This window comes from Gracilinanus agilis, chromosome 4 (assembly GCF_016433145.1).
Source record: "Gracilinanus agilis isolate LMUSP501 chromosome 4, AgileGrace, whole genome shotgun sequence".
Taxonomy (NCBI): Eukaryota; Metazoa; Chordata; class Mammalia; order Didelphimorphia; family Didelphidae; genus Gracilinanus; species Gracilinanus agilis.
Window position 1 is genome coordinate 107,335,799 of NC_058133.1, and position 18,434 is coordinate 107,354,232.

Consider the following 18,434-nt stretch of genomic DNA (forward strand, 5'->3'; position numbering starts at 1 on the left):
TCAGACTGCCAAGGCAAAACCAATGCGTTTGTTGACCCGGTCAAATTCTGTGTAGAACTTTCGGATGAAGGTTGTTCCTATGGCCCACTGAGGTGTTTCAGGGTTATTGACATCCTTGCCATGGAAGGCCACCAGGCACATCTGATCTCTGCTGTCCTTGTTCTATAAGGAGAGATTAGTTTGGAGTGATACCCTTTAACAAACCTGCCTGGTCCTTCACCCCCTTCCTTTTCCTCTGATCCCAGCTTTTAGCAAATACTCTATTTAGTTCATGGTTATGATAAACATCACAGAATCTTGGCACTGGAAGGAAGAGGATGACAAAATCTCAGAGGCTCAGTTAGAAGGAAGCTTAGAAGGCATCTAGTCCAACCTGAAGGAAAACTCCTAATGTGATATGCTTGACAAATGTCATCCTGCCTTATGCCAAAAGCAATCTAGAAGAGAGGAACCCATTGCTTCCTGAGTCAGCACATTCCACCATGGGTTAACTATTAGCGTCAAGATATGGTTCTTTATATCACTCCTGCTAGTTATAAGCTTTGACTTCTTTAAACTTCTATCCCTCTTTCCTAGCTCTTCTCTCTGGAGTCAAGCAGAAACATACCAATTCTTCTTCCTCCAGTTAGCCCTTCAAGTACATAAAGGTAATGATCACTTCCACCACCACAACTCCATCACCAGCTCTCCCCCCAAACTCTTCTCTAGGCCAGACACCCCCAGAATCCTAAACTGATCTTTTGTACCACCCTGTTTGTCCTCCTCTGGAAAATCTCTATTTTATCAATGTTCTTCCAGAAATATGGCATCCAGGACTAAATATATAGTCTGATCAGGACAGAATGCATCAGAGCTAGTATCTCCCTCCACACTATAGCCTAAAATGGAATCAGCTTTTTCCCCCTGCTACATCACCCTGTTAACTGATTTTGAGGGTACAGGTCACTGAATCTCTCTGATTTTTTTTGTCAAACTACCTTCTATCTACTTCTTCCCATCTACTTGGGAAGTTAATTTTTGGAACCTGTGTGAAAGACTTCACATATATTTCTATTATTGCCTAACCCTCAAGGTTATCCATTTTATAGGTGCCAAACTCACTGCTGTGGACCACATATAAAGACCCCAGTGCTACCTGAACTAGATTAAAATGTAATTACAGAGGGGCAGCTGGGTAGCTCAGTGGATTGAGAGCCAGGCCTAGAGAGGGGAGGTCCTAGGTTCAAATCCGGCCTTAGACACTTCCCAGCTGTGTGACCCTGGGCAAGTCACTTGACCCCCATTGCCTACCCTTACCACTCTTCCACCTATAAGTCAATACACAGAAGTTAAGGGTTTTAAAAAAAAATGTAATTAGGAGGAAGCTAGGTGACCTAGTGGATAAATAGCCATGCCTGGAGATGAGAAGCCCTGGGTTCAAATCTGGCCTCAGACATTTCCTAGCTGTGTGACCCTGGGATAATCATTTAACCAGCATTGCTGGGTTCTTGCCACTCTTCTGTCTTGGGTCCAATATACAGTTTTGATTCTAATTTGGAAGGTAAAATTTTGGATAGAAGTTACATTTTTTAAAAAAAATGTAATGACAGCTACATAGCTCAATGGACAGAGAGTGAGGCCTAGAGATGGGTGGTCCTGAGTTGAAACCTGGCCTCAAATCCTTCCTAACCATTTGACCCTAGGCAAGTCACACAACCTGAATTACCTAGCCCTTGCTGTTAGAACTTGATTGTAAAACAGTAGATAAAGATTTTAAAAATGTTATTAGGAAATGGTTTACAAAATAAATTAATAAACAATACAATATAGACAGTGCTAATTTATCATTTTTGAAGCCAATATGAGTCCCTTAGGAATCCTTACTATTTCAATTTGATACCACTGAAGTAGTTCAACTCCCTGTGTATTTCCAGACTCTTTAACTCTTTTTTCTTGGTTCCTTCTTTCTAATGACTGTTTACCTTCTTTGAGATGTACTAACATTTTCCTTTCCTAACACTTATTCATTCATCAAACATTAAATGTCTATTATTATACTTTTCCCAGAGACTCTTGCCTTTATGGCATCTGACTACCTCTTCATTGAACCATCTTTTCAGACTCCTGTAGTGCTCTCCCACCTTGTCTTCTCCCTTCCCCATAAATCAAACTATCGTCCCATTTCCTTTCAACCTCTTAAACTCAGACATTGCTAATCGTTTAATTTTTTGTTGTTGTTAACTCTTACCTTCTCTCTTAGAATTGATAAGGCAGAAGAGCAGTAAGAGCTATGCAAATAGGGTTAAGTAACTTGATCAGGATTACATGGTTAAGAAGTGTTAGCGGCTAGATCTGAACCCAGATGCTCCCAATTCCAGGCTTGGTATTCTATACATTGTGCTACCTAGCTGTCCCCTGCTGTCTGTTTCTGATGATCAATCCCCCACCCCTAACCCCAATCCATACCCTACTGGTGGTCCCTTCTTAGAGGTTAGCCTCCAGAAAAATTCCCAGCCTAAAGCTATCTCAACAAATGAGAAAAAATGTCAAGTGTATTATAACTCTTAAAGTGACATATAAGTTTTATTATTTCTTATCACTTCCCCCAGGATGTGAAATACAAGTCCTCTCCAGAAATACACATCTGACTTTCTTCTAGTTTGGATGGGAAATTGCAAGAACACTAAGGCCCAGGAGGAAAAAGAACTAGGGTTACTGACCCTATCAGGAAGGAGACCACCTCCACACTCTTAACCAGGGACATCTTTGGGCAGATCTACTTTCCTGAACAGGTCTCCCTCTACCTTCTCCTTCACCCTAGTTTCACAATTCTTTGTTACTTAGGTAACCCAAGGAGCTAGAAGCAGCTTAGTCTACTTTTAATTGAGTCATTGACATTTCAGAAGAAATTGTAGAAGTGGTCCCATGGTGAAGGTTTCAATGATAATAATAATCAATACAAATATAATAAATGCCTAATATTATGAAATAGAAGTACTAAGTACATTTTGAAAGTACTTCAAGGCTCAGATATGCTGTGAGGTAGCTAATGAAAGCATTATTTTCATCATTTTACATTATGAGGAAACCAGGAGAGTTTGAGAAGTCAAAGAGTTTGCCCGGAATCAAAGATCTACCACACCATGGTCCCATGGTCATGGTTCTCTTGCCCTGCCATTTGGATCTCCTTCATCTCTGGGAAAGAGAGCAATTTAAAGGAATCTTTTTTTTTAATTCTTATCTTCTGTCTTAGTATCAATTCTAAGACAAGACAGAAGATTGGAAAAGTCTGGGCACTTGGGTTTAAGTGATTTGCCCTGGGTGACAGAACTAGGAATTATTTGAGTTCAAATTTGAACCCAAGACCTCTTGACTCCAGGCCTGGCTCTCTATCTACCATCTGCCCCTATTTGGTAGAATCTTAATGTTGGAAGCATTTTGTGAGATAATACAGGCCTACTGTCTTATTTTACAGGTAAGAAAGTTCAGAACCAGAGAAAGAAATAAATTGTCAGGTAACTAGTGACAGAGCAGCTTTTAGAATCCAGGTTTCTTAATTCAGTTCATTTCAACAAACCGGAAGCATATACAATTGTTGCATAATGCTATAGGTGTTGGCAATACAAAGACTAAATGATAACCAAAACATCCCTCAAGGAGCCCCCATTCTTTTTTTTTAAACCCTTACCTTCTGTCTTAGAATCAATACTAAGAATTGGTTCCAAGGGAGAAGAGTGGTAAGGGGCAGGCAATGGAGGATAAGCGACTTGTCCAGAGTCACCCAGCTAGGAAGTGTCTGAGACCAGATTTGAACCTAGGACCTCCTATCTCTAGACCTGGCTCTCCATTCACTGACTTACCCAGGTGCAATCCTTCTCCTCCCCCACCCCCTGACCTTATTCTATTGGAGATGATATAACACACACCTTGATGAATAGATGCAAGATAATTTGAGAAGAGAAAACTGATAACTGAAAAGAAGAAGGAAAAGTTTCCTTTAGGAAGTTGTACTCGAGGTGAGTTTTAAATGAAGACAAGAAGTCTAAAAGGTGGAATTGGAAAGGATGACTTCTAGCCATGGAAGGCCGAGCCTGCAAAGGCATGAGATAGAGTTTGGAGTTTTCTTTTTGGCTGAACCATAGAGTTGGTAGAGGAGTGAACTATGCACTAAGATTGGAATAGATAGATGGGAGTCAAACTGAGAAGTAGAGGGAGTATGGTAGGCTATGAGGTTTATACAAGGCATGATAAATGCTATTTTTTTTATTATTATAGGGAGCTATTAGAGATTTTTGTGCAAAAGCATAGCTAATCAGAGCTGTGCCTTAGGAATATAATTTCAGTTAGTGGTGAATAACATATTGTAGAAGGATGAGACTAGAAACAACAAGACCAATTAAGAGGCTTTTGCAGAGCAGATATTTAAAAATGGAGGGGGGAATTAATTGGTAACAAAAACCCTACAGCACAGATAAATAAAACTAAAAGCTGAAGACTAATAACATTGATAAACCCTTAGCTAACTTGATTTAAAAGAGAGTGGAAAATCATATTAATGAGGTAGCAAATGAGGAAGGTGAAATCACAGCAAAATCAATAGAAATAAAAAGAATAATCAAAACACATTGTACACAGTTGCATGTTAACCAAACCAAAGACACAAAAGAAATAGAGGAATACCTTCAAAAATATAAAATACTCACACCTTCTGAAGATCTTACAGACAATTTACATAACCCCATCCCAGAAAAGGAAATAGATTTATCTATAAATGAACTAAAAAAGGAAAAAAATTATCCTGCTTCTGAGGAATTCACAGAATTCCATAAAACTTTTTTTTCTTAACCCTTACCTTCTATCTTAGAATTGATCCTAAGTATCAGTCTCAGGGCAGAAGAATAATAAGGGCTAGGCAATTGTTTATAAGTGACTTGACCAGTTTCACACAGTACCAAGTGTCTGAGGCCAGATTTGAACCCGGGTCTTCCCAACTCCAGATGTGGAGCTCTGTCCACTGAATCAGCCAGCTGCCCTGAACTCTATAACCCTTTTAAAGAATATTTAATACATGTACTTCAGTATTTATCCCCAATAATTGAGAAAGAGAGCCCCCTACCAGAATTCTTTTGTGAGACAAATAGTCTTAATACCAAAACCATGGAAAAATAAAACTGAAAAAGAAAATCACAAGGCAATATCATTAATAAATATTGACTCAAAAATATTGGTGAATTCATACTCTGTTTGGTGCTGGGTGAGAGGTCAGTAAGATGCTTGGAGAGCTCCACCCTTTTTTCCAGCTCAAACAGCCAGAGACTTTTGAATTCTTTTGGGAGTTCACACACTCATAAATATGTGAATCCTATAAGGAGAGTTAACACCTTTAGAGGGCAGGACTTTACAATTTGGAGGCTGTGAATGACCCCTGTGATAAGGAACAGGGACAGGAAACCACCATAAAAGCCATTAAATCCTTGGGCTGAGGACAGTCTCCTGAAGTTGAGTCTAGTGGAGAGTGTCTCCTGGAGGTAGTCTTTAAGGGAACTTAGCTGGAGACTGGGGTGTGAATAGTGTCTTCGACATAGATTCTGACTCCTGGATTACTTCCTTGAGTGAGTAAAAAGGGCTGACTACTTTCCTTGTCTCCTAAGAGACTAGCTTCCATCTTGGAGGATGCCTGCTAACTATCAACCCTCTTGGTATAGGACTAGTATAGGTATTTTCTCTAACATTTCTCACATTTCTCTACTTTATTGTTTCCCCTTTATTTTGTAAATAAACTTCTAACTTGAGATATAATAACTTCACAACCATGTTATTTCACATAATTTGTCTAGTCATTAAATTTAATCTTTACAATACCAGGGATGAAAGTGTGATAATTAGATTAAATCTATACTGCCCATCTTTAGATTTAATCACCAAAGGTGAGAACATCTCCAATTTTGGGAGGTTTTTAACCCACGTGAGCTAGAGTGGGTGACGAATCAGAATCGACTGCCCCCTAGGCAGTCCTAAGAAAAGTGTCTGTTGTGATTGGACACTCAAACTAGGAGGGAGGCACAAGAAGTCATGCATAAGTGACCCCTTTAAAAAGAGACCTCAGTCAGCTGGGCTCAGTCTTCTAGCTTTCCTGGTTTATGGAGGAGTGCTGGCTGGAACACTGAGACCTTGGTGAGACTGCTCTCAATATCTCCTTTGGAAGTCCACGTAGTGAGTTTAAAGATTGAATCTTCCTGAACTTCTTTTAAGGAACTTCCATTTAATAGAGACTCTGTGAATGAAGCAAAGCTTTGGACCTCTGGCCCTCTGACTCTTGGCTTGGGTTAATTAGATCTACCTGGATTAATTAGAGGATTGTAGTAATTTATCTACTGTGTTAGATTCTTATTTCCTTATTTCTTCTACCTCTTTTCAATTGTAAATAAACTTGCATAAAAGTCAACTTTGACTTGAGGTTATTCCTTAATTGGGGAAATTTCCTCTGGCGACCACCTTTTAATATATTGGATCAAAAACCCTTTCCCCCCCTTACATTTGGCTGACCACTTAGGTTGTGCCAACTACCCTCAATCTTCTGATACCTTCTTGACTCTCTTTCACTCTGTAAACCTCAACTCAACACAGCTGATGAGGTAAGTCCAAAATTTTTTTCTCCTTTTACCTTAAAATAAATAGCACATAGCTATTTGAATTTTAGCTGCAGGGTCCTAAAACCCCACCTAGGGAATTGGTTCCCCCAACCTCCCCCTCCCACCCTGGAGAGAGGATAATATCTTCTAGGCACTTTGCTGGTAGTACTGGCAGCAGCCACTTTGTTTCTTAACTAGCTGTATAGGCCTCACCTGGAGAACTGTTTCCAATTAGATGACCCTCAGATTTTGGGAAGGATTATATCTTTCAGCTGCCTTAGTTATAAGCTGGCTAGTTTGCCTTAATGACAACAAATAGCTGCTTATTTCTTAATTAACTGTGAGGGCCAGAGAAACACTTTTCAAACCCTCTCAGAGGGAAAGTATCTCTGCTCCAGGCCCCAAATAATTTCATCTCATAAAAAAAATCTCTGGGAAAAACTGGAGAAAAATCATTGAGCTTTACTTAGCTTTTATTGATTGTTAAAGCTGCAATTAACCAGTTTTTGCCTTGTTTTACTCCTAAAAAACTACTTTCCTTTTTCCAAGACCCATCTAGAATTAACTTAAGTAAGAAGTAAAACCTAGGGAAATTAAGGAACTCGAGCTTAAGAAGTAGGTGGATTCTAGAAGTTTTTTTTACCCTTAGGAGCTATTTAATCTATACTTAAGCATACTTAGCCTCAGACAAAAAAGGTTCCTAGCCTGCCCTCCACCCAAAAGTTAATTAAATCTTGAAGTGTGACATACTTAAAAACTGTGAAGTACTTAAAGGGACCCCACCCTTACCTATAAATTCTCACACCTTCACCTTAACACCCTAGCCCTCCTAACCTAGCCAATAGTGCCATCTACTGACAAAAACTGACATTACAAGCAACTTAACAATTAAGTAAACAAAAATGAGGTTGGAGCCATTGAAAACCTTAGTAGATAACAGCATCCTCCAGGCTGTCAACTACATAATTAAATTTGGACAAATGTTGATTTTTTTCGGTTCATAATCCCACAGAACGTATTACAAGGGATATATCTTGCACTAAATTTGGTGTGATTGTAATACTTGTAAATGGAGTTGTTTATCTTTACCTCTCCTGGAGAGACTTGAGAAATACCCTAGATATTCTAGAGAAGAAAGTAAAAGATTCATCTCAGCCTCTCCAAACACAACTCACTTCCTGTCTAACCCCAAAAAAATGCCCCTTCTAATATACAACAACCCGGGGAACCACAAGCTCAGCTTGATTGTAACTTAAGACTGGACAATATTGAGAAGAAACTGGGGAAGTTAATGGCTTTCATGGAACAGAACACAAAAAAACCCCAGAGTAAGGGAGACATCTCTCCAGACCTCCTCATTATCTGAGTCTTTGTCCCACCCTATCCTACAAGACTCTGCTACTACCACACTCTCTACTCAATCCATCCCACACTCTGTCCCTACTGTTGCTCCAGATCCAGTCCCTCCCCAATCCAACCCCTCCTCCTTTGTCCCAGTCCCTGAGGTAGGAACACCTGCAACCCAAATCCTATTCCCCTTAAGGGAAGTACCCACCTTCAATAAAAATGGGGAATTGGTGTCTATAAGACACCATACACCCTTCAACTCTCAAGACTTAGCTAGATTCAAAGAAAAAATGCCTACTTTTGAGAAGGAACCAATCTTAATTGTGAAAAAAAATCAGAGAATATATTCCAAACTTATGACCCCAATTGGCAGGATGTTGAAAATATATTAGAACAGCTTCTGACAAATGGTGAAAAAAATAGAATCATCTCTCTGGCCAATCAGAAGAAAGGTAGGGGAGGGCTTAAATGGCCCGTCCAGGATCCGAAATGGAATTACAATTTGGACCCAGATTATAAAAATTTATGCTATGGCAGAGAAGCATTATTGTCAGCCATGAAAACTTGCTCTGATACACCTAAAAGCTGGTCAAAATTCAGAGGGGCCACACAACATACCAACGAAACCCCCTCCCAGTTTAAGGACAGACTCATTGAAGTGGGAAATATATATATGGACTTTGATTTGACCAGAGAATGAGATATTAGATAAATGCATAAACAATTTATTGAGAATTATTGTAAAGTAGTCAAAGACTACATTAGAACTGACTGCCCGAACTGGGAGTCTATGAATCTTGAGGAATTTATCAGGGTAGCTTCTTATGTTTTTAATGGCCATGCACAAAGATGTGAGGAAAATAGTGACTCAGTAGAGCATTTAAAGACAGAAGTTAAAATGCTAAGAGAAAAACTGAAAAGACAGGGAGAGACCATAGCTCCTCTCTAAGAATCTAACTATTGATCCCTTACCTGCCACTTTTGTGAGAAGAAGGGCCACACAATGATGAACTATAGGAATTTGTTAAAAGTAATCAGAAATAACACCTAGTCGAATAATAACTATAGAAATAATGATGGGAATAATCATAAAAATGATTCTAGGAATCCCAACTTTAGGAGTGATAAATATGCTAGGAATAAAAATCAGGAAGATGATAACTCATACCAAACAACCCCACAACAATATCTCTTATGTGGAGCTCACCCCTGAACTACTCAAGGGGCTGATGCCTCTCAGGATAGAGCCTGAGAAAATGCCCCAACATCTTTATGAAGGTGTGATGTGGGGGGAAGGCCTTGGAATCAAAAAGAGTAACCTTTGATTTTCCAGATCCTGATGTTTTGATGCCAATTATTCCCATACATTCCCCCCACACACATAGTAAGGAACCTCATGTAACCCTAAAAGTAGGAAATTCATATTACAATTGTTTATTGGACACTGGTGCTTCAAGGTCAGTACTGGTGAGTAAACCAGATGAAAACTATAACTCTTTTGGCTTTCTAAAAGTAGTAGGTATATCAGGAACACCTCAAAAGGTCCCAAAACTTTCTCATGGCATGGTAAGTGTAGGACTCCTAACTGTAGAACATTCCATTCTTTTGATGCCTGGATCCCCCACAAATTTGCTGGGAAGGTATCTATTATGTAAACTTAAAGCCACAATAATTTGTGTTCCAGATGGCTCTATGTCATTAGAGTTACCAGAGGACTCTTTAAATTTGCTCCCTGTACTTCTCTCAGAGAGTCAGGAAATAAAAGAGCCTCCCACCTTTGAAATCCGAGATGATATCCCTAAGTCTCTCTGGGCCACATCTTCTGATGTAGGCCTACTTAAATCAGCTGTTCCTGTTCAGATTAGAACAAGAGGAGGGCCAGCTCCCTCCATTTCCCAATACCCTCTATCAAAAGAAGCAATTGAGGGAATCACCCCAGTAATAAATTCCTCAATTAAACAGGGAATGATAATTCCATGCAAATTATAATATAATACACCTATTTTATCTGTTAAAAAGCCAAAAATAGGCCCAGATGAAAAAAGCCAAATATCGATTTGTTCAAGATTTAAGGGCTGTAAACAATCATATCATAAAGAGACATCCTGTGGTTTCAAACCCAAACACAATAATTTCCTCTATTCCAAGTACAGCCACTTACTTTAAGGCAGTGGACCTATTTTCAGCCTTTTTCTCGATTCCTATTCATGAGGATTCCAGATATATATTTGCCTTTACCTGAAAAATTCTCAGTGGGCATGGACTCGTTTGCCCCAATGGTACGCAAAAAGTCTCAGCCTTTTGCACAGATTTTGAGCCAAGATACAGATAATATAGGATTTAAAAACAGTAAGTTAATTAAGTATGTGGATGATTTGCTCTTGGCCTCAACAGATGCCAAAACATGTCAAGAACATAGTAAACATTTTCTTTTTTAATTACATAAAAGAGGCCACAAGATCTCAAAGGAAAAGGTTCAGTGGTGTCTCCCCAAAGTGGAATATTTAGGGTTCATTTTAACTGCTGGTGCCCATTATATTTCTCCTAAGCGCATTGAAAATATTCAAAAATTGAGCGATCCTACCACTAAAAAACACTTAAGAGCAATCTTAGGAGCAACAGGTTTTTGTAGACAATGGATCCCTTGCTATGGGGAAATTACTAAACCCCTTATAGCACTAACAAGAAATTCAGTCCCTGAACTGCTTAAATTAGAGTCAGAATACCTGTTAGCTCTGTCAAATCTAAAACAGGCTATCCTTTCTGCCTCTGCTCTAGACATCCCAGATTATAACAAACCATTTACTTTATATGTACATGATCATAGAGGGATAGCTTCAAGTGTTTTTAACTCAAACTTTAGGACCTTATCAGCATTCAATTGCTTACTATTCCACCCAGCTGGACCCAGTAGCTGCAGGAGCACCACCATGTCTTAGAGGCATAGCTGCCACAGCTTTGTTAGTAAAAAAAAAACTGTTGATTTAGTACAGTGATTCCCAAAATGGGCATCACCACCCCCTGGTGGGTGCTGCAGCAATCCAGGGGGGCAGTTATGGCCACAGGTGCATTTCGGGGCAGTGAATAACTGTAAGGGAGTGGTGATAGTATGTGACAGGGGGTGCTAAGTAATATTTTTAATGAAAAGGGAGCAGTAGGCCAAAGAAGTTTGGGAACCACTGATCTCATATTCAGATTAACAATTATGTGCCCACATGAAGTAGAAGTATTACTGCTAAGACATAGAAAACAGGCATTTTCTGATCAGAGAATTACAAGGTATGAAATAACCTTACTAAATAATTAAAATATTACTTTAAAACATTGTACAACTCTTAATACTGCCACCTTGTTTCCTGATTTACCAGTCTCAGGAGAACCATTGCACAATTGTGAAACACTAGTGTCCATGGCTGAAAAGTCTCAAGATAATCTCCTGGACACTCCTTTAGACAATCCAGATATAGTCTTATTTACTGCTGGTTCTTCTTTTATGAGGAATGATATGTGCTACACTGGAGCTGCTGTAGTCACAGAATTTGACACTATATAGTCAGCTTCACTGCCCTCAAATCTAAGTGCTCCAGGTGCAGAATTCATAGCACTAAAACATGCATGTATAATTGTCAAAGATAAAAAGGCAACAATTTATAGATTCTAAATATGCATTTGGAATTTGTCATTCAGTGGGTGTTATGGCTTCAGAGAGAATTTTTAAACTCAGCTGGAAAATCTTTAGCTAATGCAAAAATTATTAATGAAGTTCTTTCTGCTCTCCAGCTACCCAAAGCCCTAGCTGTAGTTCACTGCTCTGCCCATACAGGTGGACCCTGTCTTTAGAGGAAATGACTGGGCAGATACTACTGCAAAGCTAGCAGCCATAGAAGGGCCTGAATTAATTTTAACATTAACAACCACTGATGACTTAAATTTATCACTTTCCTATAATGAGAAGGAGGTCCAAAAAATGGAAGTAAAAATTTAAAGCAAAATTGATTAATGGAATATGGGTATCCTCTGAAGGAAAACCTCTATTCCCTAGAAGTTTTTATCAACAAATTTGCCAATCTAGTTATAAAAATGGTCATTTTGGTACCCAGGGCATTGTGGACTCTGTTAAAAGAGTATGGATAGCTCCTGGCATAACTACTATAGCCTCTAAAGTGTATGCAGCTTGCCCTACCTGCCAAGCATATAACCAACATGCCTTTTGTGGAAAAGCTTATGGTGGGCTTCCTCTGGCTTGCACACCTTTTGAGCACCTGCAAATTAATTACATAACAATGCCAAAGGCTGGACAATATAAATTTTGTCTAGTCATAGTGGATCAATTGACCAGATGGCCAGAAGCATTTCCTACTGGTGCTTTTAAAAGAAATCATTCCTCGTTTTGGCCTGCCTGCATGTATTGATTTGGACAGGGGAAGTCACTTTATTGATTCAATTTTGTCTGAAATATATTCCTGTTTGAGGATAACTCCCGAATTCCTTGTACCATATCACCCCTAGAGCTCAGGCCAAGTCAAAAGGATGAACAGAGAACTTAAAACCATGATTGGAAAATTATGCACTGAGACACATTTAAAATGACCTGAAATTCTCCCTCTGGCTTATTTTATCTTAGAAGTAGGCCCAGAGGAGATTTACACATCTCGACATATGAGATGCTTTTCAGACATCCCCCTCTACAGGCTAAGCCTTTTTCTCCTGGATATACATCACTATTAGGAGGAGATACTTCTATTGCTTCCTATATACAGGAATTATAGTATAAACTGCGTGAATTCCATGAATCCAGAGCTGCAGTATAAACAGGACCAATAGATTTTTCACTTCATGACCTGAACCCAGGAGACAAGGTGTATATAAAGAATTTCCAGCTCACTGGAGCAACTCAGGCTTCCTGGGAAGATCCATTTCATATATTGTTATCCACTCCAACAGATATAAAAATTGGAGAAAAGGATTCTTGGATTCATTGCTCACATGTAAAGAGAGCACCTTTTATTGAAACTGATCGACTGTATTCTATTATAAGCATTGGAGATAATAGTCCATAGAAAAGTGGACACCATTTTTGGGAATACATTGAATTCCTGAATTTTTATTTTGCTATTACCTTATTTTTCAAATAGAATATTTTATTTTTTCCTTTTTAAAAATTTTCTTATACTTAAAATGCATATAATCAACATTAATTTTTGATTCTACAGTAATATGTCTAAAATATATTTGCTATAATATTAATGCATACCCACAAAGCCCTAGACTGTGGCAACCTGTCATTTACTGTTAAATATTATAAGACTGTGATTAATGATTCTATCCGTTTCCAGAAGAAGGGAACAACAGAGCCACCATACAGTGCAAGAAGCACAAGGGCATGGAGACCAACTAGTCCCATTGGGATTGATGAGAAACTGAATAGTGCCATGGAGCACAAACTCAAAAAAAACCATACCAATCCAAGTAGGATTGTTGAACTTTTATGCCAATACTAAAGGACTTGAACCTAGTGTGAGACTTGAAGTTGCGATACTTGACATATGTTAAATTGTAGGATAGTTCATACCACACTGCCAGTCAAGTACTGAAGATTGGCCATCATTTTCACTCTCTTATCCCTGAGAACGAAGGTAAATCATATCTGGGAATGACATTTCTCTTTTACATAAAAATCTGGTCCACTTTTCTCTCTTATGGTAAGGCAACTTGCTGTAGTCTTTGCTGCAATGGGTAAGTGCAATATTACTGCATTTTGTCTTACAGATTTATAGGACAGAATTTACTTTAATTGGACTCTAATACAAAAGCCTGTTATGAATTAACTATTGTTTAATCAGAAAATTTAAATAAATAGAATTTGATATTTTGATTTTTATTTTGAATCTTTATTTCTCCCAAAATTTAATTTTCTTATGTTTTTAGTTTTTCTTTTGATAACTGACTCATACACCCCATAACTCAATGATGTATTCTGAGTTGATCTGGGTGTTGGTCAACCACCCTCTTCAGGGGGGGGTTGCATTTTTACAAAAATCCAAGTTTTAAAATTTTGTTCGAGAAAATTTTCAGGAAAAGAAGTCTGCTAATGCTTTGAAACCAGAAAATGGACTATTTGCCTGCAGAAACCTACACTGAATCAAGATGATCCAAAATGAACTTTGGGGTGCAACTAATTGAAGCGGATTGAACACAATTATTTTGAATCGCAAAGTCTTATGCCAAGGGAATTGCCCCCTAATTAGCTTTTTGTCAAATCACCTAGCAAAACATTGGTTTTGCTCTTTCTATATCTTCTACCTACCTCTTATCTCTAACTATTGCAGTTAAAAAAACTTTGGGGTACAAGATGATTATGTCAAATGATCAATTGAGGAAACCAGTCTCCAAAATTATCACAGGGAGGATTAAGATATGTGTCCACATGAAGTAGAACTATTACTACTAAGACATAAAGAAGATATAGAAGATAAGAAGGACATCCCAATGAGTGGGGCATTGAAAAGTGGGAGGAGCTAGAGCTCTATAGATTTAGGACTTTAATCTACCATTTCCTAACCTCAATAAACTTGTTTTTCTACAATCTCATGGGGTTTTGATTTACTGACCCTGATAGTTTCCTACTTGGGCTTTTCCCCATCACCAATCAATCTAGGTTGTTCCCAATCAATCTATCTCTTTCTGGAGGTAGATTTCTTTTTCAAATGAATTGAGTATTCAACTTAAAAAACTAGAAAGGGAACAAATTAAAAATCCCCAGATAAAAACTAAATTTGAAATCATAAAAATCAAAGGAGAAACTAATAAAATTGAAAGTAAAAGAACTATTGAACTAATTAATACCTAGGAGCTGGTACTTTGAAAAAAACAAATAAAATAGATAAAGTACAGGTTAATCTAATTAAAAAGAGGAAAGAAGAAAATCAAATTAACAGTATCAAAGATGAAAAGAATAACCTCATCTCTAATGAAGAGGATATTAAGGTAATTATTAACTATTTTGCCCAATTATATGGCAAAATATATCACTATCTAGGTGAAGTGGGTGAATATTTACAAAAATATAAATTGCATACATTGACAAAAGAGGAAATAGAACATTTAAACAATCCCATCTCATAAAAAGAACTGAATAAACCATCAAGGAACTACCTAAGGAAAAAATCCCCAGGTCCAGATAGATTCACAAGTGAATTCTACCTAACATTTAAAGAACAACTAATGCCAACACTATACAAACTATTTGACAAAATAAACAAAGGAGTGTTACCAAATTCCTTTTAAGACACAAATATGGTACCAATTCCAAAGCCAGGTAGATAAAAACAGAAAAAAAAACTACAGACCAATCTCCCCAATGAACATAGATGAAAACATCATTTTTTTATTTTTTTAAACCCTTAACTTCTGTGTATTGGCTCATAGATGGAAGAGTGGGGGTGGGCAATGGGGATCAAGTGACTTGCCCAGGGTCTCATAGCTGGGAAGTGTCTGAGGCCATATTTGAACCTAGGGCCTCCCAACTCTAGACTTGGCTCTCAATCCATTGAGTTACCCAGATGCTTCCTAAAGGTTTAATTTCTCAAATCTATAAGGAACTACATGAATTGTACAAAAAAATCAAGTCATTCCCCAATTGATGAATGGCTAATGGACATGAATAGGCATTTTTTCAGATAAAGAGTTAAAACTATCAATAAGCACATGAAAAAATATTCTAAATCTCTTATAATTAGAGAAATGCAAATCAAAACATCTCTGAGATACCATCTTACATATAGCAGATTGGCCACTTTGACAGGAAAGGAAAGTAATGGAAAGTTGGAGGGGATGTGGCAAAATTAGGACATTAATTAATTGCTGGTGGAGTTGTGAATTGGTCCAATCATTCTGGAAGGAAATTTGGAACTATGCTAAAAGGGCTTTAAAAGATTGACTTCCCTTTGTTCCAGCCATATCACTTCTGGGTTTGTACCCCCAAAGAGATAATGAGGAAAAATATTTGTACAAAAATATTTATAACCACACTCTTTGTGGTGGCAAAACATTGAAAAATGAGGGGGTTTCCATTGATTAGGGAATGGTTGGACAAATTATGGTATCTGATGGTGTTGGAATACTATTGCACTGAAAGGAATAATGAACTGGAGGAATTCCATGTGAACTGGAAAGACCTACAGGAATTGATGCAGAGTGAAATGAGAAAAACTAGAACATTGTACACAGAGAAGGATACCCTGTGGTGCAATCAAATGTAATGGTCTACTTCTCTACTAGCAATAATGCAATGACCCAGAACAAATCCTAGGGACATATGAGAAAGAATGCTATCCATATCCAGAGAAAGAACTGAGGGAGTACTAAGCAGAAGAAAAACATATGATTGATCTCATGGCTCAATGGGGATATGATTGGGGATGTTGACTTTAAATGATTACTCTATTGCAGATGTTAATATTATGGAAAATGGTTTCAAACAATGATACATGTAAAATCTAGTGGAATTGCTCATGGCCTCTAGGAAGGGGGAGGGAAAGAACATGAATCATGTAACCATGAGAAAAGATTCTAAATTAATTAATTGATTGATTTTTTAAGATGCCAATGGTCTATATCAAAGGGGTTGTACAGAACTGCTACTTGTTGGTAGTTCTGCAAAATGGCACAATCACTTTGGAAAGCAATTTGGAATTATTCAAAGAAATTGCCTAAAACACCCATATTCTTTAAACCATATACTGTATTTTGGGACTTATACCAAGAAAGTCATCAATAAGGAAAAAAATCACCATATGCAGGTATCTTTTCCCCATTGTGGTTTTGATATATCACATGTCAGTCAAAGAAATTAAATGGAAATTTATGGGGAGTTTTGCAGAACCCGTAGACAACATGTGAAAGCCAAATGATGTTATAAAAAAATTTAGAAACTGAGAAATGCATAGAATATATGTATTGTATTGTATAATATCAAAATACTTTATCTTTTAATACCATAAAAGAGTTGGACCTGGAGTCAGGAGCACCTGTGTTCTTTGACCTCAGATACTTCCTAGCTGTGTAATCCTGGGCAAATCATTTAACCCTATTTACCTAGCCTTTACCCTTTGGTCTTAGAGTTGTTATTAACACAGAAAGTAACTGTTAAAAAAAGTAACAAAATTATAAAGATCAAACAGGTTTTAAATGAAGATAAATGAGAGTACTCCCCCAATCACTAGGATAATAAAAACACATTATAAACTTTAATATACTATAAAGACAAGAATATTAATTATAATTGAGCCCACAGAAACTGAGATCAGAGAAAGTATAGAAGGCAAGTGGCTCAGTGGATAAAGTGCTGAGTCTGGAATCAGGAAGACCTGAGGTAACATTCAGCCTCAGATAATCATTAGTTGTGTGACTCTGGGCAAGTCACTTAACTTTTGTTTACTTAATCCACTGGAGAAAGAATATGAGAGAAAGTATAGAAAGATAAGAGAGACCAGGACAGAACTCTTTCCCTGCCTAGCTGCATGACCTCTAGCAAGTCCCTTCATGTCTCTGAGTCTGTTTCCTCAATTGCAAAATATGAAGAAAAGTTATATACTACCAACTTTAAAGGGTGGTTGTGATACCAATACATCATAGCCCTATCACTTTGGAGCTAGTTAGTAAATGAACCCACTTTACTGGAGGAAACATAGGAGTATCTTTAAGTCTATACTCAACACCCACCAACCCTAATTCTTATGAGTGTAGCTGATTGCTAATTCCCATGGTCTCCTACTTCTGAGAGAGATAGACAGACACAGAGACAGAGACAGACAGATGACATGCCAACAAACAGAGAAAGAGACAGACTGAGAGATTGAAAGAAATAGAGGCAGAGAGAAAGACAGAGAAAAAGAAAGAGAATGATACAGAAGCTTACCTTTAAGACATAGTCAGAACTTTGGAGTGTGAAGTCCTTGCCATTAAAGTTGAAGGAGATATCTGGGAGCGTGGATGCCAGGTCACATTTTATATAATACTGTGGACAGAAAGGGTCCCAAAGCCTGTGTGAATTCCAGACATTCTAGACCTCACATGTGCACAGATCAGTAAGGAATGTAATGAATAAAGGGGCTGTAAATAATAATAATAATAATAATAATAATAATAATAATAATAATAATAATAATAATAATAATAGAAGGAGGAGGAGCTAGCTATGAAGAGGAAGGTATAGGCCAGTACCAGGGCTAGGCTTGAAACCGAATGTAAATGAATCAAGGATCCAGCACCCAGGCTAGCAGAGAGTTAGGAGAAACTCTCTCTTGCTAGGCACCAAGCTCCTTTAAGATGAATATTCTATAGCCCCTGTCATGATGAGGAAGTGACTTCCTATTGTACATAGAAGTTTGACAGGAAGAGAATATGGCACCTCCTGTCCATCAATAATGGAGTTTATCCCTGCTGAAGCTCTTTAGAATCTTCAGGTACCTGTCC

At 37.9% G+C, this 18,434-nt stretch overlaps 1 protein-coding gene across 1 annotated transcript in view; it reads right to left on the reverse strand.

Moving 5' to 3' along the window:
• LOC123247900 (renin-like) overlaps positions 1–18,434 on the reverse strand; it is a 54,438-nt gene continuing 36,004 nt past the window's right edge. The window contains exons 9-10 of the mRNA XM_044676971.1: positions 17,878–17,976; positions 1–162 (exon numbers count right to left, since the gene is read on the reverse strand). Of these exons, the coding sequence (XP_044532906.1) occupies positions 1–162; positions 17,878–17,976 (261 nt within the window). The remainder of the gene's footprint in view (positions 163–17,877; positions 17,977–18,434) is intronic.